This window comes from Lasiosphaeria miniovina (genome assembly GCF_030549165.1).
Source record: "Lasiosphaeria miniovina strain SMH2392-1A chromosome Unknown B0T26scaffold_2, whole genome shotgun sequence".
Lineage (NCBI taxonomy): Eukaryota > Fungi > Ascomycota > Sordariomycetes > Sordariales > Lasiosphaeriaceae > Lasiosphaeria > Lasiosphaeria miniovina.
Genome location: NW_026848221.1, coordinates 5,168,818 through 5,196,809, shown reverse-complemented (window position 1 = coordinate 5,196,809; position 27,992 = coordinate 5,168,818). Strand labels below are relative to the sequence as shown.

The 27,992-nt window shown below is 55.9% G+C and overlaps 12 protein-coding genes across 12 annotated transcripts; 4 read left to right on the top strand and 8 right to left on the bottom strand.

Annotated features, from left to right (window-relative positions):
- Positions 1-1,054: 1,054 nt before the first annotated feature.
- On the top strand, positions 1,055-1,820 carry B0T26DRAFT_697487 (uncharacterized protein). The gene has a single exon (XM_060441396.1). The coding sequence runs from the start codon at positions 1,277-1,279 to the stop codon at positions 1,493-1,495; it is 219 nt and encodes a 72-aa protein (XP_060301143.1). The 5' UTR covers positions 1,055-1,276; the 3' UTR covers positions 1,496-1,820.
- Positions 1,821-2,210: 390 nt separating this feature from the next.
- On the bottom strand, positions 2,211-2,606 carry B0T26DRAFT_636087 (ankyrin repeat-containing domain protein; the record flags this gene model as incomplete). The annotated part of the gene is made up of 1 exon (XM_060436791.1): positions 2,211-2,606. A coding segment is annotated over one exon (396 nt), but the record flags the coding sequence as incomplete, so codon positions are not given.
- A 96-nt stretch (positions 2,607-2,702) lies between these two features.
- Positions 2,703-3,275, bottom strand: B0T26DRAFT_613278 (ankyrin repeat-containing domain protein; the record flags this gene model as incomplete). The annotated part of the gene is made up of 1 exon (XM_060435931.1): positions 2,703-3,275. A coding segment is annotated over one exon (573 nt), but the record flags the coding sequence as incomplete, so codon positions are not given.
- A 66-nt stretch (positions 3,276-3,341) lies between these two features.
- Positions 3,342-6,693, bottom strand: B0T26DRAFT_848594 (uncharacterized protein; the record flags this gene model as incomplete). The annotated part of the gene is made up of 3 exons (XM_060447613.1): positions 6,185-6,693; positions 5,431-6,133; positions 3,342-5,375 (listed from the first exon to the last, which is right to left on the bottom strand). Coding segments are annotated over exons 1-3 (2,826 nt in total), but the record flags the coding sequence as incomplete, so codon positions are not given.
- A 937-nt stretch (positions 6,694-7,630) lies between these two features.
- On the bottom strand, positions 7,631-9,245 carry B0T26DRAFT_697484 (ribosomal protein L4 domain-containing protein). The gene is made up of 2 exons (XM_060441395.1): positions 8,813-9,245; positions 7,631-8,712 (listed from the first exon to the last, which is right to left on the bottom strand). Exons 1-2 carry the CDS (start codon positions 8,871-8,873, stop codon positions 7,886-7,888), a joined length of 888 nt encoding a protein of 295 aa, XP_060301139.1. The 5' UTR covers positions 8,874-9,245; the 3' UTR covers positions 7,631-7,885.
- Positions 9,246-9,358: 113 nt separating this feature from the next.
- On the top strand, positions 9,359-11,307 carry B0T26DRAFT_697480 (putative ribosomal protein). The gene is made up of 2 exons (XM_060441394.1): positions 9,359-10,091; positions 10,156-11,307. The coding sequence occupies exons 1-2, from the start codon at positions 9,530-9,532 to the stop codon at positions 10,950-10,952; spliced, it is 1,359 nt and encodes a 452-aa protein (XP_060301138.1). The 5' UTR covers positions 9,359-9,529; the 3' UTR covers positions 10,953-11,307.
- A 1,386-nt stretch (positions 11,308-12,693) lies between these two features.
- Positions 12,694-14,745, bottom strand: B0T26DRAFT_748523 (uncharacterized protein; the record flags this gene model as incomplete). The annotated part of the gene is made up of 1 exon (XM_060444973.1): positions 12,694-14,745. One exon carries the CDS (start codon positions 14,743-14,745, stop codon positions 12,694-12,696), a length of 2,052 nt encoding a protein of 683 aa, XP_060301137.1.
- Positions 14,746-16,207: 1,462 nt separating this feature from the next.
- On the bottom strand, positions 16,208-17,436 carry B0T26DRAFT_640248 (uncharacterized protein; the record flags this gene model as incomplete). Its single annotated transcript, XM_060437217.1, has 2 exons — positions 16,208-17,166; positions 17,220-17,436. Coding segments are annotated over 2 exons (1,176 nt in total), but the record flags the coding sequence as incomplete, so codon positions are not given.
- Positions 17,437-18,847: 1,411 nt separating this feature from the next.
- On the bottom strand, positions 18,848-20,901 carry B0T26DRAFT_767627 (uncharacterized protein; the record flags this gene model as incomplete). Its single annotated transcript, XM_060446488.1, has 4 exons — positions 20,288-20,901; positions 19,849-19,972; positions 19,610-19,759; positions 18,848-19,524 (listed from the first exon to the last, which is right to left on the bottom strand). The coding sequence occupies exons 1-4, from the start codon at positions 20,525-20,527 to the stop codon at positions 18,848-18,850; spliced, it is 1,191 nt and encodes a 396-aa protein (XP_060301135.1). The 5' UTR covers positions 20,528-20,901.
- A 1,645-nt stretch (positions 20,902-22,546) lies between these two features.
- B0T26DRAFT_636364 (armadillo-type protein) lies at positions 22,547-24,730 on the top strand (the record flags this gene model as incomplete). The annotated part of the gene is made up of 7 exons (XM_060436823.1): positions 22,547-22,577; positions 22,638-22,723; positions 22,800-22,920; positions 23,120-23,233; positions 23,295-23,540; positions 23,595-24,344; positions 24,399-24,730. The coding sequence occupies 7 exons, from the start codon at positions 22,547-22,549 to the stop codon at positions 24,728-24,730; spliced, it is 1,680 nt and encodes a 559-aa protein (XP_060301134.1).
- Positions 24,731-25,356: 626 nt separating this feature from the next.
- B0T26DRAFT_738683 (peptidase S24/S26A/S26B/S26C) lies at positions 25,357-26,068 on the bottom strand (the record flags this gene model as incomplete). Its single annotated transcript, XM_060443620.1, has 2 exons — positions 25,357-25,539; positions 25,622-26,068. The coding sequence occupies 2 exons, from the start codon at positions 26,066-26,068 to the stop codon at positions 25,357-25,359; spliced, it is 630 nt and encodes a 209-aa protein (XP_060301133.1).
- A 305-nt stretch (positions 26,069-26,373) lies between these two features.
- Positions 26,374-27,878, top strand: B0T26DRAFT_697465 (uncharacterized protein). Its single transcript, XM_060441393.1, has one exon. It carries the CDS (start codon positions 26,623-26,625, stop codon positions 27,547-27,549), a length of 927 nt encoding a protein of 308 aa, XP_060301132.1. The 5' UTR covers positions 26,374-26,622; the 3' UTR covers positions 27,550-27,878.
- The last annotated feature ends 114 nt before the right edge of the window (positions 27,879-27,992 follow it).

Below are 27,992 nucleotides of genomic sequence, written 5' to 3'. Positions count from 1 at the left end.
GATCTCCTTCGCCTCTGCAGGTCATCCGAAGCTTTACCTCAACGTCATTGCCCCTCTCGCGGGCCGCCCAAGAAAGGCACAGATGCACTATTCAGGGATTAGATATTTAGAGCGTAGCTCACCCGCGCTGTGCGACAGGGAGTCTTTTGATAAATTTTTGCGTGATCAGGAAACTGCCAGGAGCCGCTCGTGAATCGTTAGCTCCCATTCGCCGCGGCCGTTAAGTGCGAGCGATGAGGACGATGAGGACACTGTCAAGTTTCAGACCACCTGCTCCGCCAGAGCCCCTACTGGATGCTAGGTTAGGCTTGAGCCCCGGAAGCAAGTGCTGCCGTCGGGGCCTAGAAACGGCGGCTGCTTTTACATCTGAATATATTAGCGATGACCTGACATGTGAACAAATGCTTGTAGGCCAACGGACGGTCGCACGGAAAGACCCGAATGTCCACGAGTCATGACTTGTTCTTTCCACTCCATCCTCCACCCAGAAGAAGCGAGTGGTCGATGGCTAGAAAATGAGTGTCGCGCCACCCGAGACCACCCGCATGTGAGAACAGCGTGCCAATACCGTCTACCTCCCATGCCTGAGCGATGCGACGCAGATGCCCTAAGCCCTCCAGGAGAGATAGTAGACAGGCCCAAACTCTTCTTCACCACAGCTCCACGTAGGAGGCGTTGGCAACGAAAAGAACGATGTTCAAAAGAAATTGTGGTTTTGCCAAAAATTCCCTAGCCAGCCACAGCCAACTAGGAGTAGTCAGGTATGTAGTTTTCAACTAGCAAAAACGTGATCTCGGACGAATCCTCACTGATACACGTAAAACCTCTGCACTGGGATGGGAGAGAAAGGAGAAGAAGGGGACCGAGGCGGTGGGGCGAGTTGTTTTATACCTGTGTGGTTGGTCCGTGCACGACTGCAATTTTTCGATGTGGGGCTTATGTGGGGCCTGCCTGCTTGCTTGCTACCTGTGCCCCACCAGTCACCCAACTGGCTTTCTGCCTCAGGCTCTAGATAAGCCCGGAGCTCAGCCACCACCCGCCGCAAAGTTCAGACCACACACAACCCCCAGCACTGCCCTCCGTGTGTGACTCGATGAGTGACCCTGACAAAACCGTGACGGAGTGCAGTCGCTACTCCCCAGATTTGGTCAGGATGGAAGGTGCAAATAATTACCGCCCGGTAGAACAGAGTACGTACAGCTGTGTCCTCGGGCAAGTGCATCGAGGTCGATGCTCAGAACGCTAAGCATGATCCATCCACGTAGAATTTTTGGATATGCGTAGATTTTTGTGTATATGGAGGGAGCTCCGCTCCCTCCTTTTCTTACACCTCTTTCTTCTCTCTACATCAACAATACAAACAGTCCTTCGACCTCATCTTCAACATACCATTCTGACCGTCTTGATCTCTTCTTTCCAACGGTATCATCGGCTTATGCCTGTGATTACTGTGAGACCCACAATTTGCCCTCGAAGTCCTCCTTATTTGGTTTAGCGCGGCCCTTCCATTAACCCCACGACTCTATGTCCTTCCGTCTAAAGATAATCAAGAATCTCTCCCCCCGGCGTCTCTTTCTTATATTCTTAACCTTTTATCCTTCTTCTCATATTCTTCGTAATTATATCTGATGAGAAGTGCCTAGAGCCATTATTGTAGTAGAGCCTAGGACTCTGTATATAGAAGAATGAAAGTGCAAGTTGACGAAGGAGATTTGTCGTGACGGTCTGCCTTACCAAGGTAGGGAAGTCAAAGGTTGAAGGCAGTAACGAATGTGGATTCAAAGCTAAGGAAGAGAAAGGAATCTATCGCGGGGTCCGCGAGGGAGAAATAGGTGGTGGTGCTGAGCATGTGGGAGGTAGTGCGCACAGACCACACTCTAACCACAATGCAGTCAATAGAATCAATCCTGTCACATGAGCCCTGTGGCGACCGTGACACACCGTGTTCTCGTTTACTAATCCAAAAGACTCTCAAAGTGTGACATTGCATAACTTGTGAAGAACCCTCTAGTCCAGCCTTAAACAGCTAGCTAATCGTAGCGTGTGGCAAAGGATTTCAAAACAAGGTTTGTCATCCACCAGCTAATTATTCAGCCTTTTACAGGAAAACAAAGAGATTCCTAGGTTCTTTGTATGAGACATTTCGCTATAACGAAAACTATATAAGCAAAGCTTGGGCATAGGTGGTGGGTGGGGTGGAGGTGAGCATTTTAAGCAGATTGAGAAGGATGTGACCTGAGCAGCCGCGTAACGGCCTCGTGCCCGTTCTCAGCCGCCCTCGACAGCGGCGTCCGCCCATCAAAATCCTTGGCGTCGACGGCGGCGCCCTTCTCGAGGAGCAGCCGCGTAACGGCCTCGTGCCCGTTCTCAGCCGCCCTCGACAGCGGCGTCTGCCCATATAAATCCTTGGCGTCGACGGCGGCGCCCTTCTCGAGGAGCAGCCGCGTAACGGCCTCGTGCCCGTTCTCAGCCGCCCTCGACAGCGGCGTCCGCCCATATAAACCCTTGGCGTCGACGGCGGCGCCCTTCTCGAGGAGCAGCCGCGTAACGGCCTCGTGCCCGTTCTCAGCCGCCCTCGACAGCGGCGTCCGCCCATCAAAATCCTTGGCGTCGACGGCGGCGCCCTTCTCGAGGAACAGCCGTGTAACGGCCTCGTGCCCGTTCTCAGCCGCCCTCGACAGCGGCGTCCGCCCATCAAAATCCTTGGCGTCGACGGCGGCGCCCTTCTCGAGGAGCAGCCGCGTAACGGCCTCGTGCCCGTTCTCAGCCGCCCTCGACAGCGGCGTCCGCCCATCAAAATCCTTGGCGTCGACGGCGGCGCCCTTCTCGAGGAGCAGCCGCGTAACGGCCTCGTGCCCGTTCTCGGCCGCCCTCGACAGCGGCGTCTGCCCATATAAACCCTTGGCGTCGACGGCGGCGCCCTTCTCGAGGAGCAGCCGCGTAACGGCCTCGTGCCCGTTTTCAGCCGCCCTCGACAGCGGCGTCTGCCCATATAAACCCTTGGCGTCGACGGCGGCGCCCTTCTCGAGGAGCAGCCGCGTAACGGCCTCGTGCCCGTTCCCAGCCGCCCTCGACAGCGGCGTCTGCCCATATAAACCCTTGGCGTCGACGGCGGCGCCCTTCTCGAGGAGCAGCCGCGTAACGGCCTCGTGCCCGTTCTCGGCCGCCCTCGACAGCGGCGTCTGCCCATCAACATCCTTGGCGTCGACGGCGGCGCCCTTCTCGAGGAGCAGCCGCGTAACGGCCTCGTGCCCGTTCTCAGCCGCCCTCGACAGCGGCGTCCGCCCATTGAAATCATTGGCGTCAATATTGGATAAGGCTAAAGGAGGCAGGAGGGCTACCAATATTTCGTCCCCTTGCTCCACGATGTAAGAGAGAATACCTCTTCGCGGATGAAAAATAAAGTCACGTCCGAGCTTGATCCATTTATCCTTGTCTTCACAATAGCTCTCCAATGTGCGATGAAGCAGAGATGCTGGAAGCTGGATTCCTAGCTGGGCCATTAAAAGTGCCCGCACTGCTTCATCACTATTGGTGGCCACTGCTGCAAAGAATGGTGGCCCATACCGCTCCTCTCCCACCTCAAAGTAGGTTAGGTTGGAGGGATAGCTTGTGATTAGGTTTCCTATGTTATGCTCTGCCAGTATGTATAAAAGGCTCGCATTTGAGGTGTGTCGACGTATGTTGTGTTTTTCGAATAGGTTATCGAAATCGATCCATACAGGGAGCTGAAAGTCTCGGAGAAACTCATTCTGGTTGATGCCGCTCCCCGCCGCTACATCTGCGTGAAATAAGACATTCCTGACGGTATACTCAAGAAAGGGAAACTTCCGAGCTGCCGACCGGCGGAGCTCCACGGCTTCCTGCGATGTTGCTTTGGGGAGAGGATTGGTGAGATTCAGAGAGGTAATAGCCTTGGCGTTAATTTGCGCGAGGCAACACTGTTTCAGTCGCTCATGGCTTTCTCCCCGGAAGTCTTTAAATTCTGGCCAGATCCCCTTCAGTCCATCTCCTTTTAGGAGAAAATCCCTCACAGACTCGTGGATAAATTGCACAGTCGGAGGTTTGGACTTGGTAATTTCGGCAAGACCTTTGGAGGAGTTGAGGATGAATTTTTTGACAGTAATTTCTGTAATCTCCTCGGGATCCCACTCAAATAGAGCCCCAGGTTCGATACCGGAGAGGACGGCGAAATATAACTCTTCTGGCTTTAGTGGCTGTCGTGCGAAGAGAACCCACTGAATACACAGAAGCAGCTCGCCTTTGTTGTGCTGGTCACGCGTCAAAATTTCGCGGAACAGCTCGTGCAGGTCTCTAGGGATATCCCGGAGTCTTTTCTGGAGTGCATGAATGCGGCCGCCGTCATACTCTTTGTTCAGAATCTCCACCACAAGAACAACCCACATGAACACCCCAGCTGCCTTTTCTCGAAGATCATGACGAATCGTTTCTGCATGCTTGCTGTGCCCAATATTCAGCTCGCTGTCCAGATAGTCGATTATATCCTTCACGTGCTCTTCTTGTCTTTCGAGGGCAAATTCCAGACCTTTCGCAATAGAAATATGCGGGTAGTAGCGACTCGAAAACAAGACTTGAAATCGAATCTCAGCTTGTACGGCCATTTCGCCAACATGCTCGAAAAACGATAGCATATCTCGAATCTGATACTCGTCGCACTCATCTAGAGCGTCAATAAAGCACGCCAACGGTGACTTTCCAAGACCTAGCACAGCTTGTTCAAAGAGCGCCTTAAGCGATTCGACGGTCCATTTGAGGCATGCACCATTCCACGATACCAGTCCGAGAGTGTCAAACACATCCTGAAGTGCTGGATACCGCTCAAGAAGCTGTAGTAGCAGTGATCGGTACATCCCAGTCGTAGACTTCTCCAGTTCGTCGCCTCGTGCGTTGAAGAAGAAGGAGATGATGGTCGTTTCCTTCATCTTTCTCCGCGCACTAGCTACGGCAAACTTCATCAATGTCGACTTCCCTGCCCCAGGTTTCCCCTTGATCCACAAGAAGCCGTGGTGCTCACCGAGCTTGGTGGGGTCGAGCCAGTCGAGGTACTCGGACTTTTGTAGTAGCCATGTGCATGTCTTGATGTGTGCTCTCTTGATGGTCAGTTGGCGAGCGTCGATCTGGTCAAATCTCAAAGATTCCAACAAAGTGCGTTTCTGACTTTCATCCAATATCAACGTCTTCCCTTCCGTCGATTGCCTTGGTGCCGTGGTTGCTATCCTGCGTAGAGCAGCAGCAACCTTTTTGTACTCGACGTCATCGAGTCCCGGAAATCGACACATTTCCATATGGTCCCGCCCAATATGCTCCACTGTCTCGGCTGCAATATTGAGGCAGGATGAGGTATCATGAACAACCTATGAAGGGTGATTAGTAAAGTGTAGGAAGTATACCTTGTCGTAGATAAAATACCTTTTGTCCAGAGAGGAGCCCAATACCAACCTCTTCTTGAAAGGAGTGTATTATCCAATTATGGCCCTGAGCCATGGGGCCGAATCTATCCCTCAAGTCTTTGAGGATTTCGGAAGACGGCAATAGAGCCTGAACGATTTGCTCATTCGCGGAGACGCCAACGACATTGGCTAGCCGTTCAGCAATGTGATGGCGAAAGCCGCGAGGATCGGCACCAGCGTGCGGCGTACCAAAGAATATTATGCCGGCCGTGGACTCGAGTATACGACCAAAGTGAGCCTGGTGACAATCCCTCGACAGCAGAAGCATCTTCTTGACAATGATCCCTCCAAGGCTGTGCGCCACAAACAACAACGGCCTCGTCGACTCGGTCCGACGTTCAGACTCCAGGGCAACTAAAAAATCCTGAGCGATACCCGAGACTGTGTTGCTGAGCATAGGAGGCCCACCCGGATATCCGATATGCGTGTTGTAGCCGTATGTGAAGATTCGTGCGTAGGGGACCGTTATTGGGACCAAATCGCGTGGCCAGTAGACACCTCTCTCGTGACGGGACGCAGGAAATGGGTTGAGTCTCCGATATTTGGAAGGGGGTTCCGAGGATTCGCCAGCAGCCGGGCTATCGCCGTAGCGTCCGGCATTTGCCTTCTTGGAAGTCCATGTGCGTTCGGGATGGCCGGTAAATCCGTGTATGAAGACAATGCTTCTCGGTCAGTAAACTAACTTGAAGCACTAGTGAGGCCAAGAAACCCACTCAAGATGCGGCTCGTGTGGCTCGAAAAGAACCGTCATCCCGGTCGCGGGGAGAAGCCTCGGCAAAGGTTGTGCCGCCGTCTCAGCCATCCTGTCGAACAAAGATGAATGCACCGAACTCTGTTTTGCAGTTTGAAGTACGACGCCTAACCCTTTAAGAGGATGCGGCTAATGCTCGTCGCAATGGCTTCGGTTTGTATCGCAGAGGAATTCAATAATGACTCGCCCGTCGTCGGTCGCAAATCGCTGCGACATAAAGCGCTTAGGACCGCCTCAACAAGAGAGAGATCTGTCTGAACCGGAGGGGAAGCAATTTCAGGACAAAACGGCGGAGAAGGAAGGCACCGCCAGCCTTGCGAGCTTTGATTGGGCACCGTGCACATTAGGACGATTACAGACTCCTACACAGCCTTGCCCCCGCCCACACGATCAGGCCCTCACAGCAGCGGTCATGTTAGGCTTGCAATAAGCCGGCGCTGTCTAGACATGTCCAAGGTAAAGAGGGTTGGGTATTCTGACAGGCAAAAACTTTATATATATATAATGTATAAAATGGCACTAGCTGAGCGAAGTTAAAACAAGGGTAACAGGGAATGCGGGGTGGCGTGGCGGGGCAGGTACTTGTATAGACACCTACTCTAGGGTAATATATATGAGGGGACAAGGGGCCCGTTGTTAGGAAATTGTAGACACTTTGCCCAAGCCATAAATAGAAGTGTTTATCATGTTCCCCTGCGCACGTCATTTTGCCCCCTTAAATGATACATATGCCTCGCTCAGAGGGAGCCGAAACTGGCAGGAAGCAAGACGCCGAAACCTGCCTCTCCTGAGTAAAGCCAAAGTGGAGAAAGATGCATGGATCTATAGGTAGAATCGACTGTTATAAAAAAACGCCAAGTGACATTGTAACGTAGAGACGGGAACAACAGGCAGGGGCTACGCCCTACCCACTGGAAGCAGTCGGATTACTTCTGAATAGGGTGACGGGACTCACCACCGCCTTGTTATCTCTTCCCTCCCCCTGTCCCAGCACTCCCACCCCAGAGCCCCAAAATGTCGGCTCCCCACAAACCAATGATAGGACTCCGTAGGCACGGCTCTTAAGCATGTTCAGGCTAGTGGGCGATGAATTTGACTTGTAGGCCGAACGTGCGGATTTAGCTGAGTAGAGAAAAAGGAAACCACCTTAGCGGGAGTACGTAGTCCGCTGCAGGCCCTGTAGCAAGACTTTCCTGCTGTAAGGCACGCCGGTTTGTTGGCCGCGACCCACGTTGCTCCTTGGCCTTATGGATTTGATATGGGCTCTCCGAGTTTGCTTCTCCGCGCTGAGCTAGAATTACCAACTTCAACTTCTCACACCAGCGTTTGGCAATCGTCCACGAGAACCGATCACTGTTCAATCTCCACCTACGCTATGTGACATACGCACGGCGCGCGGAGAAGTTCACAGCGACAATATAAGCTGATGTTCATTGAGCTATCTTGCAAAGCCCAGTCCTGAAGAATGGTGAAATAGCGGAATGTGGTCCATATATGGGAAGGAAATCATGCAGTTTCATGTTATTGACAGCACACGACAATCATTCCCGCGGCACCTAGCGTACATTGAATGGTAGAATGTTACATGTTACAGTGATTGCACGCGGTGACTCTAGAAGAGAAGTCACTCGTCCGCGCCCGTCATATGATACAGATCCGATAACTACACGCACGCCCTCTTTAAGCTCCTGTTGTAGCTATGGTCTTCGGCATTGAGGATGAGCTGGCCGATGGGCGGCCCCTTGGCGCGGATCCCGTTGACGGCGACGCTGCTGATGAGGTCGCTCTGGTGGTTCTTGACCATCTCCTTCAGCGCGCTCCGCTCAATGACAATCCTGCCCGTCTCCAACAGGTCCTTCACGTCCACGTCGTCCAGCAACATGGCCCGGCCATCCTCGCCCGCCACATCCATGGCAGTAAACAGGTTTGGCCGCCTGTCGCCCGTGATAAACGTGGTGCGGCCGTGCGCCTTGCCCCAGCTCAGGCCGTCGAGGATCTGCTTCATGTACTTGCGGACGAAGCCATCCTCGAGCTCGCGGCCGAGGACCTCGGCGCTGACCATCTGGAGGAAGTCGTTGGGCAGCGGCAGCTCCAGGCCGTCCTGGGCGACGATCAGCTCGCCGCGGCGGTAGCGGTATGACAGGGCAGTGCGCCACGCCAGGTCGTACACCTTGCGGTTGAGGCTGGTGCTGAAGTCGCGCGGGTGGGGACCGAACGACTTGCCGCCGCCGCGTAACAGCGGCGACTTCTTGTCCCCGCGCCGCGCCCGGCCGCTGCCCTTCTGTGCGGAGAGCTTGCGGCCGGAGCCGTGCACCATGTAGCGCGTCTTGGACGAGGCCGTGCCCTGCCGCGTCATGTCGCCCTCGTAGATGACGGCCAGGTGGAGGATGTCGCGCCGGAGGGGGAGGTGCAGGTGTCTGGGGGACCACGACTCAAGAGCGCGCGGCTCTAGCGAGGGGAAGGAGTAGATGGTGACGGGGACCGAGGTTACTAGCGCCTACGTGTCAGTGACGAGAGTAGCGGGTAGGTGATGAAGTATCTCTTGCGACCGGTAGTACGCGCAAGCAGCCGCCGCATGCCTGAGACGTACCGGGATTCCACGGGTCGCTGACTGATCTCGTGATGTTTTTGGCAGATGCTTGGGATGCCATTGGCCGGCTACATGTGAAGGAAGAGGGCCGGATCTGTAGCCACGACGTAGACGATCCGGTCAGTAGCTGCTCAGCTCAGCCTGTCCAAGGCGGGAGAGACAGAGGGGGACGCACCGGTGATGTCCTGCACGGCTGCAAAGCTAGACTGAGTCCCCGGAGAGCGTCGCCGAGGCTCTTCAAGCCCTTCCGGCTGCTGCTGCTGTGTGCCATGGCGGCCGTCTGTCTCGGGCGGCGCGGCGCGGCAATTGCAGTGGCGATGCTGTGCAGTGGCGATGCTGTGCAGTGGGCGGACGGGCGGGCGGGCTTGACAGACAAGATGCCCGTACCTAGCGACGGCACGGATACCGGCGATTAGGGTTTCTGTCGAGTTGAAGCCAGGAAAAGATTTGGAGTGCTAGCGCACGGACGCTTCCATGCAAGTTCAGCCAAGGTCCCCCCTTAGCAAACGTTAGCGCGTGCAGCTGGGGCGGAACATGCCGGGCGCTGTGCCAAACTAGACAGGCCTTAGGAAATTTCTCGCTGGCCCGTCGCGGTTCTTGATTGAGATTAACAGCCACAGCAAGAGCAGGAGGAGCTCAACACAGTCTCGACAGCGGGCAGGCACAGCTGCATCCCATCCTGCAGCCCGATTTCTGCTTCGCTTCTGCACAGCGGCCATGTCACGGTGCCAGCAGGTTGGGCAGCCCATTCTGCGGTCCATACGGCAACAGAGCTATAGCTACAGTGCAACGACATGCTCGATCCGATACTTCACATCAACGCCCCGGCGTCGCGATGACCGTCCGACCCTGCAAACGGGCTCTGAGCCCCAGAACCCAATCGAGGTAGCGCTGCTGGGCGCCACCCCACTGACGGGAGTACCCTCCAAGGCGTGGACACCAGAGCAGATGGCATCGTTCACGTCGCCCGAGCACGGATCGCGGAGGAGGCGGGCCGCCATGGCCACGAGCGGCAACATCCCCTTCGAGCAGCTGCCATACCAGTGCTTCCAGGAGGCCCGCAAGATCCTCGCCGAGGACCGTGCCGAGAAGATCGCCAAGATTGCTGCCACAATGACAAAAATCAAACACACCGAAAGCAAGGACGCCAGCCAATTCCGCGGCGGAGAGCACTACAGGCAGAAACGGTTGGCCGCTCTGCGCACCTATGTCGATGAGCTCAAGGTCCTAGCCGACATCAATGACCCAATAGTGAAGCGCCGCTTCGAGGACGGGAAGGGTGCGTAATTCTCTCTCACAAGACCGGACCCCTCCCTTGCTGACCATTGATTGCGCACCCGCAGGCGACATGACCAAGCCCGTCTACCGCTACCTCGCCGAGAAGAAGTGGCACGCCATGGATCACAAGATCATAAAGCAGCGCATACACCAGTTCCACATTGTGCCCGACATCCTTCCCAAGTTCGAGCCGACGGTCGACCTGAAGCTGTCCTTCCGCAGCTCCCCCGTGCAGCCGGGCGCCATCCTCGACAGCGCCATGACCGAGGTGCCGCCGGCGATCCGCATGCAGGTGTTTGACAAGGGCGAACGCCTGATGACCATCGCCGTCATCGACTCAGACGTGCCCGACGCCGAGTCGGACGGCTTCAAGTGGCGCTGCCACTTCCTGGCGGCCAACATCCCGTGGGACCCGACCAAGACGCACCTGGCGCTGCGCCACATCGGCGTGCGGGCCGAGGGCGACGTGGCCGTGCCGTGGCTGCCGCCGCACTCGCAACTCGGCTCCCCGTACCACCGCCTCAGCGTCTTCGTGCTGCAGCAGAGGCCCGACGAGACGCTCGACGTGGCCCAGCTCAAGGAGCTGTACGACGGCGACGCCGAGAGCCGCAAGGCGTTTGGCATCAAGGGCCTCCGCGACCGGTTCGGCCTCGAGCCCGTCGGCTTCAACATGTTCCGCACCGTCTGGGACGACAACACGGCCGCCGTCATGGAGCGCCACGGCATCCCCGGCGCCGACATCGAGTTCCGCCGCGCCCGCGTCACCACGATGAAGCAGCCTCGCAAGGCCAAGGGCTGGGAGGCCAAGAGGCAGAAGCCAAAGTACAGGAGTCTGTGGAAGTACAGCAAGCGCATCGCGTGAGCGTGAGCGGCAGTCTATACTTGTATTGTACCATATCTATATACCTACTTGTACCAGTATGTATCTAAGAAGCTTCAAATGCCGAAACGTGAGACCTGCGAGGTTATGTCCCTGGTATCTTCGTTTCTGTTTGTTCGAGGAAGATGGTTTTGTAACCTATCCCTTATTGGACAGTTTCGTGCTCACGACACCCCGGAAGGACATACAGCACAAGACGGGCAACCGTAGCAGCAACGTTGCAACGCTCATGACTTATGCTTGTATGCCCCCAGTCATATGTTGGTTATGTATTTTGCACAGTTGAAATGAGTGCGTGCTTACTGTGTTAAAATGACGAGATGGTCTGGCATATACATACATCGCTATTTTCCTTGATTATTTGCGACTCGGTCGAGGGGGAAAAAAAGCCTCCAGCGTTAACTCTACCGCAGTAGGGATCCAGAACACATCATGGGTATAATCCATTATTTCACTTTGGCGATAGATCTAACTATGTAAGTCGCTCTTAACGTAGACGAAATAACACAGAGCACATCATGATTCACAAACCCATAATTGCATAGTTGATGTTTTTAATTACGTGTATTGTTTCGAGGTGAACTCCTTAGGGGCACTAGTACTTATGATATCACACTCTTCCCATTTGTTTTCTTTGCTCCGTTTTATATTTTTCTTCCTTTCCTAGTGGCTTACTCTCTTTATCCTTTTTCCTGCTTTGCATTTATTTTCTTTCTCCTCTTCGTTTTCTACTTTCCTCTTTCCCCCCATTATTTATCTACTTATTTTCCGTTCAACCTGTTTATTTCCCTCCTCTTCTTTCCCCTCTTCTTCTATTTCCTTTTAGAATATTTACCGCTTTATCTTTACTCCCGTTCCTACTTCTCGTCTTACTTCTCTTATTTGCCCACTTTACTTCTTCCTAACCTTTTCTTTCTCTTCTTCTACCTGTTTCCCCCTCTCCCCTTTCCCCTTTCCCCTTTCCCCTTTCCCCTTTCCCCTTTCCCCTTTCCCCTTTCCCCTTTCCAATTTCCCCTTTCCAATTTCCCATTCCCCCCTTATCCACTTCCCATGTGTTATTACTGACATGGAAGCGGCCAGTTCCACTATATTTATTCGTTTACCCATTGTCTCTATAAGGAGGGACTTCGCAGTGTTGGGTCTACCACAATATAGACAACCATCCACACACTTTTCGGAACACGGTCAAGAACTCCATCACTTAAAACCTCCTTCATACCAAAACAACACGCGCCATATATCCAAGGGACCTCGTACCCACACACACACACACATCATGGTATAGCTTACAAGGAACAATAAAAAGGCAAAATAATGCCAACATTTCATTTCCCGCCACTGCTCTGCCGGTGAGAATACTAGACCTAGACTCTACTAACCTGCTACAGTAGTAAATCAATACACGAGGTTATATTCATCCGTTCTTCTCTGCACTGAACTCTCTCTTCCCAAGTATCTACGCCCTTCCTCTCTCTTACTCAACTCGCTAGAGCAGATAGCAAACCCCATCAGATCAGCCCATCTCCTCCACCATCCGGTAGCCCATCCTTTAAAACGCAGCTAGTCTGTTTACTATGCTTGCTTGTCCCGCCAGCAGTAACAGGAACAGCCCCCCTCGCAAACAAACACACGCCGCCAACAAAAACAAACGCCCTCAGGCTAAAGTACTCCGTGCCCGCCGAGGTAATGAGGTAATAACCCAAATAACTACCGTCTGCCCATCTCACTTCTCGTCCCCTTCCAACAACGCCTCAGCCGCCGCCATCCACATGCTCGCGGCCGCGGCCGAGAGCCGCCCACCGCCGTCGCTGGTGCTGCTCCTACACCTGCCGACATCGTCACAGATGCCGCGACTAGCATGCTGTTGCTGGTGCTGTTCATGGCCACCACTCAAACCCACGTCGCCTCTATCCACATCTCCACCCCCGTCCCCGTCTCCATCAGCATCAGCATCAGCATCATCCCCCTGCTCATCGTCGCCGTCGGCTCCCGCGTCGTCTCCGCCGGGGTGGTGGGCAGCAGCTTTACGCCGGAACGACATGCGGATGCGGTGCGCCACGACGTCGTCGTCTTCCGTGTGCCCGCCCGCCGACGACAGCGACAGAGAGCGCGCTGCTGCTGCAGGCAACTGCTTCCGCCGCCGTGCTGCTGGCCCGCTGCGGAGCATTAGAGGCCGCGATGCACCTCCTGACCGCTTTATTTCATTCTTCTTCTTCAGCAGCAGCTGCTGCGTCTGGAGCCGCCGTTTCTTGATCTTTTCGCCAGCTTGCACATCGCAATAACCCTTGTTATCACTCCGTTGCTGGTGGTTGCCAGGCAACGCCTCCGAAAGGGGCTCGACATCGACCTCGACCTCGCCATCGGCGCTGGTATCTCCGCCATCCTCACAGCCCATATCATCGCCGTCGTCATAGTCATCCTCGTAATCATCCGCCGCAGCATCGCCAGCATTCATCCCTGCCGTGGCAGCAGCACCGCCACCAACACTCATGCCGCGCTCATGTCTATCCAGCCCGCCACTGCTGCCGCGCCTCGCCATCCTGGCACGCGCGGCGGCGGCCAGGCGCTCAAACATGGCGACGCGCTTCTCAGCCGCCTCGGCGCGCTCTCGCCACGTGCGGCACTCGCGCTCGGCGCGGCGCAGCTGCTCGCGCAGGGCCACCACCACCGGCTCGGCGTCGTGCTTGGCGTCCACGAGCCGCCGCAGCTGCTGCGCCTCTTCGGCGCGCGCCTCGAGCTGCTTCTGCAGCGTGCGGATCTGCGCGTGCAGTGCGGGCGTCTTGCTGCTCTTGCTCTTGTCGGGACTGCTGTGGCTGTTGCTGGTGCCGGTGCTGCCTCGTCCTGTGCCGGGCGCGGGCGACCCATCTGCTGCTGCCTCGTCTGTTGCTGTTGATATTGTGCTGTCGCGGTCCGGTGGCAGAGCCGAGGGCGGAGCTGCGGTGCCAGGCGTCGTGATGGCGGTCGCCGATGCCACCGCTGCTGCGTGATCGTGGTCACTGTTGGGCGACGGCGTCCTGGAGGACCGCTGGGCGTGAGGATTCTTGGCTGTCGAGTACGAGTCCGTCTCGGTCTGCGAGAAGCTGACCTGCCGCCGCGCGAGACGGCGCGATGACGAGCTGTTGTCGCGGTAGCGCTGCTGCTGGCCCCAGTGGGGTGTCATTGCCGAGACTCCTGGTTTATGTTCGAGTACGGGATGTGTAGACTGAGGAACAACAGCGGTACTGGCTTTGTTCTCGTCGCCCGCTTCTTGTCTGCCGCCATGGTATCGCTCGTCATCGCTGCCTAGGCGACGAACCGGAGCGTGGCCCTTTATCTGAGGCTCGTCGCAGCCCCCATTCTCTTCTCCCAAGCCGCGCGAATCATCGTCTCCGTGCCGGATGGCCGTGATCCAAGAGTTGTTGTCCGACTGCGTCGAGTCCGACCTGACAACCGCGGAGCGCGGCGTGCCCGACTTGGCCGGAGACTTCTTCGTCGGAGAAGCGTTCACCGTGTACTGCGAAAGCACGCCGCTGGGCCTGCTGGCATCCGTGTCGGCCCAGCCCACGACCATTTGCTGCTGCATCGGCGTGGGGAGGATGATGCCATGAAACGCCGTGGGGTCCTTGGACGGCGGGGAAGTTGAGGCGATCTCGAACATGGCCGCCATGGCTTTCACACCGCTGCCGACGGGCTTGGCCGGCCGCGGCGACCGAGAGGGCGACTCACCCGGACTCGCCTCCCAGTTTTGTGCGGGCACGTTTCTCGGAGTTGTAACATGACTGCCGACGCTACTCATTGTACCTCCCTTGGACCGAGTTGTTGTTTTCTTTGTTGGTGTCTGTATATCCCTGCTATCGTCATCACCGGTATCATACTGGCTCAATGGCGCTATAGGATGTCCGAGTTTTGGCTGCTCCATATGTTGTTCATGAGAAGCGCCATGGATTGTTGACTTCTCTGGGACATCGTGACTACGACTAGGACGCACTATTCCGGAGTCGGTGCCTGAGGAAGCGTTGCCAAAAAGCCGTTTGGTGATCGACATTTGGTCTCCAGATTTCTTGCTCGCACCCGAGGTCCCCTCCGCTCTAGACCCCCGCAGACTGTCTTGGATGGGAACAGGCTTACGAACTAAGTGGCTAGGATATTTCGACCGTGTCTCTTCAGGTGCGGATCCAGTTGACCGAGACTTTCTCAACCGAATCGAGAGCAATTTTCTCTGTTTTGACTCCGATATTTCCTTCTGGGGCGCTTCACCCGTGTCGGCCTCGGAATGGGCCGAGTTTGGCAGGTCCGTAGAAGTACCGGAACGGCGCTTCAACACCCATGTTGATTTTCCCGACCGCCTGCGCGCAGAGTCATTGGACCTCGGCTTCTCGCCTTGGAGCAACTTCTCTTCTGCCTTAATTGTTGCCGACGAGATATTCAGTGCCTCCTTTATCACTGGTCTTGTGGCGTCCTCTGACTTCCTTGCTGTGTCCACTCCTGACCGTCTAGTGCGACTGAGCGGGTCCCCCAAAATGTCTGATGTCTTTCCAGCTCGACGAGATACCGCCAGTGGGTGGTTCACTTCCGAGCCAGGGGCGGCGTCTTCAGTGGAACTTCTAAAAGACCTGCTCGACAATGGCTTCGCAAGAGACGCTGAGATCTGCGGCTCCGCCCGAGGTGACTTTGGCAGAGACTCGCTCTCCTCCTGAATGCTTCTTTGTTCGCTACGTCCTCTCCTTCCCGGCTGTGAGTCGGCATTATTTAAGAACGTGATGGAGCTCTTCGAGATTACCAGCCTCCGCGGCTGAGACATGGGAAAGACTGGAGATATCTCTGAAGCATGATTGAATAGCGAGTTGGCTGCCGAGGCAACGGCTGGGCTGCGATTAGCCTGGTAGGGGAAGCCGGAGGTAGTCCCTGATGCCGATGATGCACCCGGGGCTCCGTCGCCCGCGTGCGAGTTGGGCCCGTGCTTTAGGTGACGTGGTTCCTCCATGGGAGCGGCATATTGTGCTGCAATAGGGGCATTAAATAACTGCTCGTGATCTGGAGGGTGTCCTCCCGAGGCTTCGAAGTCGACCATTGGTGATTCCTCGGCCGTAGGTGAGAGCAGCTGGAGGGACGTTTTTGTAGCTACACGGCTACCCGACTGTGATCGAGGACCCTTTGGCCGCTGTCGCGGGACGACGAGAGGCACGCGAGAATTCGAATTCTCCTGCCAACCCCCTCCGCCTCTGCCAGATCCTCTTCCTAGCCGTAAAATTAGCTTCTCAAGTTAAACGACGAGCAGACTTCGGGACGCACTCACGGGCTTCGGGGGTCGGGCTCGGGGGAGCCGGGGACTCGCTCATGGCAAATGGCGCCGAGGGAGGTCGCAGAGCACTCCATTCTGCCGGTTTTCTTATAACAAAGGACTCGGAAGCCGAAGGGCGCAGGGACGCTCTCTGTATGTCTTGCTGTATTTCCGCGAGGGTTGGCCCGTCCATGTTAGTCTTTAGCACCCCGAGGCTCCGCATCTGCTTAACCACGTCCCGCCAGTGCGTGATGAGCATCTCGGTGATGCTATTTGCCACGTGGATCTTGTCCACGGTCAGAGCTCGGGGGTTGGTCTCGTCTACAGCCCTGCTCCGGCGCCGCTCCCGCTTTGCACAGGGCGGAGTGACGGGAAACAGTATCAGACCCGTCGTGGGATCGGCTAGCTTCATCGTGTACGAGTTGAGCAGGTCGCCCACCAGTAGAGGGCCAAACACGATGCCGAGGGCGCTGTAGCCCATCAAGTCAGCCGTTGGCAGGGGCCTGCCATGCTCGTCCTCGCGTGGTGCCTTCTCAGCGGTACGGCCGATAAGACAGAGGAGGCCGAAAACAGCACAGATCAGTTCGCGGCGGAACTGAGACTTGACACTGCCAATAGCCAGAGCAATTAGTCTCGCTCTGAGCTTAGTCTGCTTTGTCCTGGTGAATTCGGGATCTCCTTTGAGTTGGCTGTGGATAGCGACCAAGGCATCAAACAGCGCCAAAGAGCCAAGAACGCCGCCGGGGAGGCCCGAGAGGAAGCGCTTGAACGTCGAGGCCACGTCGTGGGTCCCGGCCTTGATGTGCTGCGGCAGGTTTGGGCACCGTATTGTGCTTGATATCTCGTTGGCGTCGCCCTCGGCACAGTAATAGTCGTAGAGTGACCCCACCACCCGCACTGAGCCCGGGATGCGAAATACTCCCCGCGTATCGGCAGCTGTGGAATTGTCAGAAACGGAAAAAGAACCACACTCGATGGCCACTGCTTACCGTGCTGAACCAAGTACTGAGCCGTGGCGCGGAAACAGGTCGGGAGCACCAGCGAGCTAGGGGCGTACTCGGACGGCAGATACAGCATGCTCTTGCCGCACAGCCGGACGAGCGACTGGAGGTCCTCGTCCTTGAGGCTGTCCCGCTTTGCCGGGTGAACGATGTGCATCGCTAGGTCACCAACACTGCGCTTGTGGCTCGCCTTCTTCTCCGACTTCGCCGAGCTGCTGGCATTGCTTGCCCCGGACACCTGGCGTCCGAGAAACGTGCGTGAGAACCAGCCTCGCCTGGCATGCTGTGTGTGTTGGTTATATTGTTGCTGGTATTGCTGGCTGTGCTGCTGCAGCTGCAGCTGCTGTGGCGACCGGTCTCTCTACTCTCTAGTTAGACACCGCCGCCTCCTTTTCCAACGCGAAACAAACGCAGAGCGGCTGACTGACCGACGACGGGCTACTCTCTTCGGGAGCCAGCATTCGGATGCCATGCTAGTTTCCTCGTCAGCAACGCCCGTGAAAACGGAGGGCAGTAGAGAATGAGACAAGCTAGACGCCAAGCACCTTTCTCGCAAGCCTGTTGTACTCGCGGACAAATTCAAGTCGATCTTGGACATCGTTAGTGTCGGACAGACCAGCCAAGTCTCCGCTCGACGAGGTCCATGTTGCGCTGCTTCTATTCGCGCGCCTGTCTGGTCCTGGGACCGGGAGCTGGCCTGCCGTGGCCGAAAGGGGGAGTCCATGACGAACAGGTGGTGGTATCACCTCGGCGTTTTGGGAGAGGTGTTTGGGGTACCGTTGAGCAAACGAGCTCCTGCTGGTCGAAGGGGATCCAACCGAAGCTGTAGACGCCCCGTCCATTTCCTGGGAATGGTGATGATAAGAATGCATCTTAGCAACTGGCCTCTCAGGAAGACAGGCGTCTATCAAGTCGCAATTGCGATTCCGGTTGCGATTGCGAGATCGCGATGGAGACCAAGTGCGAGCGAGCGACAAGAGATACGGTTTTTCTCATGGATATTCCAACTGAGAAGGAGAGGGCCCTTGGCGGTGCGAGAGACGTGGGAAGAAGCGAGTGAGACCCAGCTGCTGCTTCCTGTCCAGCGTGGCCAGCAACTGACTAACGATCCATGCTCCTTCCCACTAGAATGCAAGACGCAGAAGGAGTGCAGGAGAAAGAAAAAAAGGGAACGAGGAAAGCAAGTGCCCGAGACAGCATACGGTCGTTTCTTGCCTAACGGTGCCGTGCCTTATGCACCAGGCCAAGCAATCACTCTTCCAACAGAGCCGGTCATCAGTCTCACACTAATGCCTCCCCTAGGAGACAATACCAACTATGCTAAGAACGCAAATGTCCGTTACGATTTTCTTATTAAAAAAATAAAGATTGTCGAGCTCAGGCTGCTGTTGGTGCAGCTACATCCTTCAGCGAAACAGGAATGGGAAAAGCAGATCTATACATCGAGAGACAGAAAAAAGATATGCAATGTTGGTATTCCTTGTTCACGTACCGTCCGTCCTTGACGCCCTGCAAATGCAACTCTAAACACAGGTCGACCTAGATCCAAAGTGAAGGCCCATCCGTTCCGTGCAGCGCACGCACACGCACGCGCACGCGCACGCGCCGTTCCAGACCTAGATCATCGTACCAACTTGGCGGATGTCGTCCTCTTCTTCGCCAAAGAGTAGCACGTACTTGAGGATGTCAGAGAGCGAGATGATGCCCTTGAGACGGCTGTCGTCGTCAACCACGACCAGCCTATGCACGCGCGACTTCCGGATGGTATCGAAGATTGAATCCAGCCGGTCATCTTCGCCACATATGTAGATGCCCCCAAAGTCGTCGGCACGCCTCGATAGGGCGTCGCCCACAGTCGAAGCCAGCTCCTCGTAAGCCCCACCCTTGATGCAGGGGATGACATCAACAGCTTCAAATACGTTCAGGAGCTTGAAGTTCTGGTCCACAATGGGCACGGCCGAGATGTTGTGCTTGACCATGAGGTCGATGACATCCAAGACGGAACTGCCCATGGTAGCTGTGGCCAGGCTGGAATAAGTGCCGAGGCCGATATCACGCACGGGCTTCTTCAGGAGCATCGTGTGCTGCTCGTTGTTCACGGCGATGAACTTGAGGATGCGGTACTGCGTGATGACGCTCACAACCGTCTCGCGACCCGTCTCATCGTCCGTGTCGACGAGAGGAATCCTGCGGGCTCTCGTCCTGAGCATGCGGCGGCACGCCTCATAAAGGGGGCGCATGGGATGGACCGACACCGTCTCAAGCGGCACGACGCCAATACGCCGTTCAATCTCTGCACGCGGCACACACAAGCAAGCATCAGTCCATCTGGGCCAGCCGAACCTAGGGGGTAGACTGGGTGGGTGGCGGGGGCCTACCTCGGAGACTGCTGAGGCGGAACTTATCAACCTGGTCGATCTCCTCGGGGAACTGGCAGTAGTACTGGATGACATTGATGTAGTCAGTGCTGGTCAGGAGGCCGGCAAATGCCGAGTTGCGCGAGTCCCAGAGGGGCGCCGAGACGATGCCTAGAACATGCGAGTCTCTGGTCAGCACAGCTGCACCACGTCAGGCGAGCCCAGCTAGCCCGCGCCCGCGTGCCACGACGTCACCGCACCATTCTGGAGGAGTATGTTCAGGCTCTTCTTGATGAGCAGGTCGTTATCGAGCACCACGAGGCGGAACGAGAGCGGGAGGACATCGTAGCTGGTGCGGACTTTGAGAAACTCGCGGATGCCTCTCTGTTTGCCCACACATGGGTTAGCCTCGACTCTTGTATAGGATGGAGTCTGTTGTTGGTCCGGCTCGTCTGCTGCAGGCCGTCCCACAACCCCGCATCACAGCCATGCTCTGGGAGGCGGCAGCAGAAGCGGCGCGGGGGGGCCAAGGATAAGGGGCGAGGCGAGGCAAGGCGAGGCGAGGCGTAGAGAGCACGAGCACGAGCACCAGACGACGAGAAACATTGGGCAGATGCAGACGGCGACGACGCTGGGAACAGGGCAGGGCGATGGGGGAGAAGGGGGGTGGGGGGGGCGTGTCTCGGGATATATGCTCACCAGACCTTGCATCTGCTCTTTGTCGAGGGGACTGCTGGCTGTCTTCTCAGGCATTGTGCGACTGGTGGGTTTAGGGCGAAGGTAGGAAGAGGGCGCGACAAAGGGCAGCTCGTGACCATGTCGCAGCTGCTGCGGGCCATTGGCATTCTCTCCGCCTGCGGAGATGGGGGCAGCCGAAGCGCTGGCGATGCTTGCACCGCCGGGATTCGCTTTCTCCGTGGGCGTACGGGCGTCGTCCATTATCGTGACGGTAGAACAGGAACCATGGGGAGCGTTCCGGGCGGCCTTGGAAACTTCAAGGTTGCGGAGTGGGGGTTAGATCAAGTAAGGTAAGGTAGGTTAGGTTGGACTCAGGTTTGGAGCTGGCATGGAATTCCAGTACGGTAGGTAGGCGGCATGGGAATGGGCAATGGATGCTCCCGCCCTTGGGCTCAGCTCCAGTTCTGGGACGGGGCCTACCAAGGTGGGATCTGGGGTTTGGAGGGGCGGGCTGGCTGCACCAAGCAACTAAGCACCAGGTGTGGAACCCGTGGAACTAAGATAGCAACGGACGCGCTGGCCAAAATCGATGAACCCGTCGCGGGTCCGATAATCACCTAGGTAGGCAGGTACACCTCAGATAGGGACCTTATAGGAGACGGAGGATAGAAGGTAGGAGGATTGGATAAGTAGGATCCAATAATAAAACGACGAAAGCTCCCATCTTCTGCTCTCTGCTCCAACCTAGATACAGTAAGGTACTGCCCTGGCTAAGGTAGGCAGGTAGACTGGACCCCGACTTTATCGGCCGTCTGTCATCAAATCCGGGTGCTAACTCGTAAATCTCGAAGCGCGAGGGGCACGAAGAGAGTCAGTCCATCGGATGCACCTGCGAGGCCCCTCGCCAAACTCGCCCCGCAACGAAACTCAGCTTCCCGGTGGTCGACCAGGGGGTGCGCCCCAGTGAATAAGGTGTGAGGCGTCCAACTTGACGCTCAATCCTTCTGTGAGGTGTGGCTTGGTCAACACCTCAACCAACTGGACCCTTCCTGAAAGGGAACAGCAGGTGATCTGGGCGCGACCTCGGGACTTCCAATCTGATTGCCGCCTAAAGACTGGCACACGACTTCCAAATGTGATGATGGCTGATATCCACCGACTACCTTGGTTGTTTCATTTTATTTTCTAGCGGTGTGAAGAGTGTTCAAGGGCGACGAAGGTGCATGCCAACAGATAACCATTCTCATTATCAACCGAGATAATATTCTTCTTACCAGGTAGGTTATATCTAAGGTAGGTTATTACTCTACAGGTGGGAAAATTCTATGGCAGCTCTCTCATGCCTGGAGTGCTTCACCGACTGTGATCTTGATAGCTAGGTTGGTGTCGATGGTTGGAGATTAGAAGCAACCAACTACGAGCCACCTGCCACGTGTTGAGGGGTTGCCCTTCCTGCCTGCCCAGCGTCCAAATCCACTTCATTCGCCTCTCTCGCGGTCCTGTGTGCACTGTGAGCTGTCTCTGCTGAGGCAGGACCGGGTACGACGGATTGGGGTATCCGCTAGAGGCCTCAGTTGTAGACCTCGTCGGCGACGTACTTATGCTGCATCCTGCTCGTTAGATTTGAGAAAACGTCAGTGATGCAAATGTTGGGCTGAGAGAGTACAAGGGGAAGCGGCCTTCGTGCTAAATGAAAGCCACAGTCGTGGTAGATGAGGCGCCACCCGAGTCCTACCTAGCCACTGTAAGCTACTGGGCTACAACTAAAACAAATCAGCTGCAGCCGACCACTGCACTGCACTGCTGCAGGGAGCAGAGGACGGGCGCCACTTTGCTGGCAGCCAAGCAACAGCAGACCCACTGCCTGCCGCGCCCAGCCAGCCGCCGCACGGCCCTGCGCTGGCCCAGCAGCTCGAGAGCGGAAGGCAGCTTCGATTGATTCATGACTGAGTCCTCGCTTGCCATCCAAATGTTTTGGTCGTGCGATCGCCAACCTGCCCCGGAACCAATTCCTCCAACGAACCCTGCCCGCCACAACGACGGCAAGGCGCCCGCTATTGGCCGTTTGGTAGTCAGGCACCGCTCTAGGATGCGTCTTTGATACTCTGCATCGCTTTTTGAAGCTCTTGCAACTCCCCGCGTGCCTGCTGCCGAGCCACTGTTTGAACCACTGGCTCCCGGACTCCCTTGCCAGAGGCACAAGCCGAAACCAACCAGCCCCGAGCTCCAAAGCACCTCTCAAGCAGCAGCCCTCGACATCCACAGGGCGCCTCGGTCGCCATGGGTGCTTGCAGCTCTTCTTGCTGCTCGGGTACTGCACCTTTGCCCGCCAGTCTCATTTGCCGCATTTTTTTTTGCTGACAAGTCGCAGGCAAATCCCGTGATGGCCTATACGAGAATGTGCTCGCCGACAGCGAGCGGGAGGCTGTCGCCGACCTGCTACACTATCTTGAGAACGTTCGTCCATCGCCTTCTTTCCGTCTCCAGTCTTCCTGATTTGTGACTGAGGTGCTGACTTTAGCCCTGTCTCCAGCGCGGCGAAACCGACTTCTTCTCGGGCGAGCCCCTCCGAGCTCTCAGCACCCTCGTCTTCTCAGATAATATGGACCTCCAGAGGAGTGCAAGCCTGACGTTTGCTGAGATCACAGAGAGAGGTGCGTGTGTAGTGATTATTGTGTGCTCCTATCTGCCCACATTCACGATGCCTCCGAGGCATGTGCGGAGTTTGCTCGGGCTGCTTCGCGCTGTCCCGTGAATGCGACGCCTACCCGGGCTCGGGAGGGAGACATGCTCGGCCGAGCAATACCTCTTGCTGGTCCTCGAAAATCACACTCTCTAACTTGGCCTCTACAGATGTCCGGCCCGTTGACCGTGATACCCTCGAACCTATACTCTTTCTTCTGCAAAATTCCGACATCGAGGTGCAAAGGGCAGCTAGTGCCGCACTGGGAAATCTTGCTGTCAACAGTAAGGACCAAAGCCCAAGTGAATCTGCATTGGAGGGCAAGTGGCTGACAAGAAACTCTAGCTGAGAACAAGGTTTTGATTGTTCAACTGGGAGGACTGACACCTCTGATCCGGCAAATGATGTCGTCAAATGTCGAAGTCCAGTGCAATGCCGTGGGTTGTATCACCAACTTGGCAACGCACGAGGACAACAAAGCCAAGATTGCCCGGTCTGGGGCTCTTGGTCCACTGACGCGGCTGGCAAGTTCCAAGGACATGAGGGTTCAGAGAAATGCCACCGGGGCCCTCCTGAACATGACGCATTCTGGTGAGTTGAATGAGTAGACTGTTAGCAGCCCCCTTGCTAATGTATTGCTCGTAGACGAGAATCGGCAAGCGCTTGTAAACGCTGGCGCTGTACCTGTGCTGGTTCAGCTCCTGTCCTCCAAGGACGTGGATGTCCAGTACTACTGCACGACGGCCTTGAGCAATATTGCCGTCGATGCTAACAACAGACGGAAGTTGGCCTTGGAAGAAGATCGCCTCGTGCAGTACCTGGTTAAACTCATGGATTCTTCGTCGCCCAAAGTCCAGTGCCAAGCTGCGCTCGCCCTCCGAAATCTAGCATCCGACGAAAAGTATCAGCTAGAGATTGTTGAGGCACACGGGCTGCCCCCCTTACTTCATCTGCTCCAGTCGTCGTATCTCCCCCTCATATTGTCGGCAGTAGCGTGCATTCGCAATATCTCGATCCATCCCAAAAACGAGTCCCCGATCATCGAGGCCGGGTTCCTGAGGCCCCTTGTCGACCTCTTAGGGTCAACTGACAATGAGGAAATCCAGTGTCACGCCATCTCGACACTCCGAAATCTCGCAGCAAGCTCGGACCTGAACAAGGCCCTGGTACTCGAAGCCGGAGCTGTGCAAAAGTGCAAGCAGCTTGTTCTGGAGGTCCCTGTGACGGTGCAGTCGGAAATGACGGCCGCCATTGCTGTGCTTGCCTTGAGTGACGAGCTCAAGACGCACCTTCTGGAGCTCGGTGTATTCGAGGTCCTGATACCCTTAACAAAGTCCTCGAGCATTGAAGTCCAGGGTAATAGCGCTGCTGCGTTGGGGAATCTCTCCTCGAAAGGTTAGTTTGATAAATTCTGGGGCACACACTTCGATGCTAACACTTGAAAATTAGTCGGCGATTACAGCATTTTCATCCAGAACTGGACTGAACCTAGCGATGGCATACACGGCTACTTGAGCAGGTTCCTCGCCAGCGGAGATGCCACGTTTCAGCACATTGCAATCTGGACTCTGCTCCAGTTACTCGAGTCCGAAGATCAGAAGCTCATCAACCTCATTGGCCAGTCTGTCGATGTCGTTGACATGATCAAGCAGATTGCCAACCGGCAAATTGAGTCGGATAACGAACTCGAAGATGATGACGAGAGCGAAGTCGTCAGCTTGGCCCAGCGCTGCCTGGAGCTCCTCGGGCAAGGAATGGCGAAGATTCATATTGAAGGTTGACACACCAACTCTCAGTTTCGTTGTTCTCAGGTTCATTTTCCTGGCTTACCATCATTGGCGTGGAGTTGGCGGCGTCACTATCTGTCTATAATAACACGGGACGGGAGGTCAAGGGCGTGTGGGAGATTTGTATTTTGAACGGTATTGAGGCATCTGGAAGTGGACTCGAGGCCACGCGAGAGCGAAAGGCTCGAGTCTCGGCGTCCATGAACGAGCGACCCAGTTCCATCGCCCGGGGCTCACAAATTTTCCTTTGTATCATGACTACGGAGTCACTCAGATCTTCACACCGGCGGCGGTCTTGACTTATTACCGTAGCACTAGCGCCATGCCCCCCATTCAACCTGTAACCCCATTTTAACATTGCTAACAGCCCTCCCCCTATTCGCGCCGGGCCTAGTTTACCTTCCTCTAAAAAAATGTCATTACACACCGTTAAGATATGCACAAATTCAAATCTCCCAAAGTGCTAAGCTTGACGGTGTTTTTGCATGGATAAGAAACTGCTGCTGGGTAGCGTAAAAGGCTATGTATACAACTATGTGGTCGGTATGTAACGTGTACAAGAATCATGTTGCTGCTTTGGGTAGCACGCAGCGGCTACGACGACAGCGACCCTTGGGCCCTCATGCATCGGATGGCTGGTCTGGACTTCGCAGTGGGTTTCGCACCCATTGGAAGTCCCAGTTCGGTTTGGCCCGGGCGATAATCTTGCCCCTGATCAAAGCCAGGGGTACGGGCCCGAACAGGCGCGAGTCTCGCGATGCGGGCAAGTTGTCCCCTATGACCCAGCAGTGGCCTTGTGGTACCTATAATATTTGTGTAAGTTTCCCGTGCATCGTTCTGTCGCCTTGGTTTCAAAGAGAGACGGGCACCTGGGTGGGCACTTACTTGGATCATGGCGTCACTCGCGCTCTCGGGCGAGTTGACTAGCACGTAGTCGCCCGGCAGGCCAATGACGCGCTTGACGCCCACCTCGTCGTTTATGGGGATGTTGTAGGCAACCACATCGCCCACCGACACGCCGCGCCCGAGCCGGTGCCACTTGGACACCAGCACCCACTCGCCCATAACCTCAAAGGTCGGCAGCATCGACGGGCCCGAAGCCGGCGACGGCCAGAACCCGTACTCGAGGAACAAGTGCGTGAAGGCTAGGTACTTGGTTGTGAAGATGATGAGCCGCAGCGGTCGGTGCAGGAAGATGGTGTCCCGGGCTTCTCTTCCTCCTCCCCCTCCACCGCCGGCGCTTGCCCCGCCTTGCCGACCAACGCTGCCGGCGCCCGTGCTCGCGAACCGCCGGAATGGTTGGCCAAATGCTGATATTCGAAAGGGCGGCATTTTGAATGGCGTAGGTGACACAACCGACGACTTTTATAGATGGAGTCGTCTACTATCTCATGGCGGCATTGGCTAGGTACAGGACGTTGAAGCTTTTATATGAGGCTTGAAAAGAGAGAGAAAAAGCCCAATCTCAAAATGTCAGGAATTGGTTAAGCGTCCTCTGCTTCATGCTCGTTGCTTTGGGACGCAATGTTTAAGACTTCTTCCTTCCGTAGTTGGCTGACTGACACCGTGGTGGATGAGAGCTTCATACACCTCAAACATCAAACAACCCGAGCTAAGACGGCTGTCGACATGAGGGCGCTCCCTGAGAGTCGATGGTAATAGCCCGTGCACGGCAGCTTTTTTGGGGGCTATTGGTGAACGGTGATTGGCCCTAAATTCTCCAAAGCCATTCGAGCTAGCGCGCTATAACTCAGCTGTAACCAGAGGCTCTCGAATAGCGGTCATTAAGGAAAAAAGGCCCGGACCAAACTTTTCTCAAATCCCGCGCCGCCGTCTTGACTTGTCGCCGTCTTCCTCTCCCTCGCCCTCGAAAAGCCCGGGCAGCCATGAAGGGGTCACGATGTCTCTTCAACTCAGCAGCTGCTCTGCGCAGGGTCTTCGTCGGCAATGCGCTCCCGTCTGAAGGGCCATGGCAAATGCACCGCCTAATCTTGCCATTGGCGTCGTCCTCCCGAGCGGCCGCGCCGTCTTCTCAACTACGAGGCTTCGTGTCCTCGGCCCCGTTATCCGCCAATCGCGGCGGCGCAAAAAAGCAGCTCAAGCTTCCAGCGGATCGCTACCCTCGCGACAGGAACATCGACAGCCCGTGGATACAGCTGCGCGACGAGGAGACGGGCCGCCTCTTGGAGCCCGAGCGAACCCGCGACGTCCTAGCCCGTATCGACTTGAAAAATTACAGCCTGGTAACTCTCATGATGCCGAAGGTGGCAGGCGAGGAGGGAGAAGACGACACAGCAGCTGAAGGAGATGACGCGGCGAGAAAGACGGGCAACCCCTACCCCGTCTGCCGCATCATCGACCGCAGGGCCGAGTACGCCGAAGCGCTGGCAAAGAACAAGGAAGAGCGCAAGCAGAACGTGTCCACCAAGGAGGTCGAGATCAACTGGGCCATCGACCCGCACGACCTCCAGACGCGGCTGCGCCAGGTCAAGGGGTTCCTCAACGACGGGTTCAAGGTCGAGATCACGATGCAGAGGAACCCTAAGAAGAGGAAGAAGGTGGCGTCGGCCGACGAGGCCAGGGAGACGTACCAGACTCTCAGGGCGGCCATTGCCGATGTGCCGGGCACGACCGACGTCAAGCCACCCGTGGGCACGGTCGGCACTAGACTCCAACTTGTCTTGCAGGGGCCGCCCAGGGAGAAAAGCGCCAAGGAGCCGAAGCAAAAGCCCGAGAAGCAGAGTGCGATAAGGAGGCGCGAAAGAGCGATGGCACAGAATGCTGAGAATGGCGGACAAACTGCCACGGCCTAGACACCATAAGATTATGTATGTAATATACCCGTATAAATTGATGGTTTTGGGACTAGAATGGGGATGAGTTGACACGGAACGAAACAACCCCCTTTTTTATGTGTGTCTGTTATATAGACTACTTTAACCTGGTCTTCAGACCCCGTGTTTAAAATTTCTCAATAAAAATTCATGTAGATATTTCTCGATAGAATGCTATTCTTGGTTGTTTATATTGAATACTTGACTGAAAAACAGTTTCCCGAGTCACAATGCGCGTCGTCAAGCTTTTCAGAGCAGGGCAGCTTTCTTGAGCTTTCGAAACTACGACTTTCAAAGCCCAGGCACAGGGGTCATGGCGGCTTCTGATTGGGGTGCCTTGCACAATTGCGGGGCGCGGGGTTCAACCTCCCCGCGCATTGATTGCTTTGCTCTGCTTTGCGACTCCGCAACGAACGTTCCCC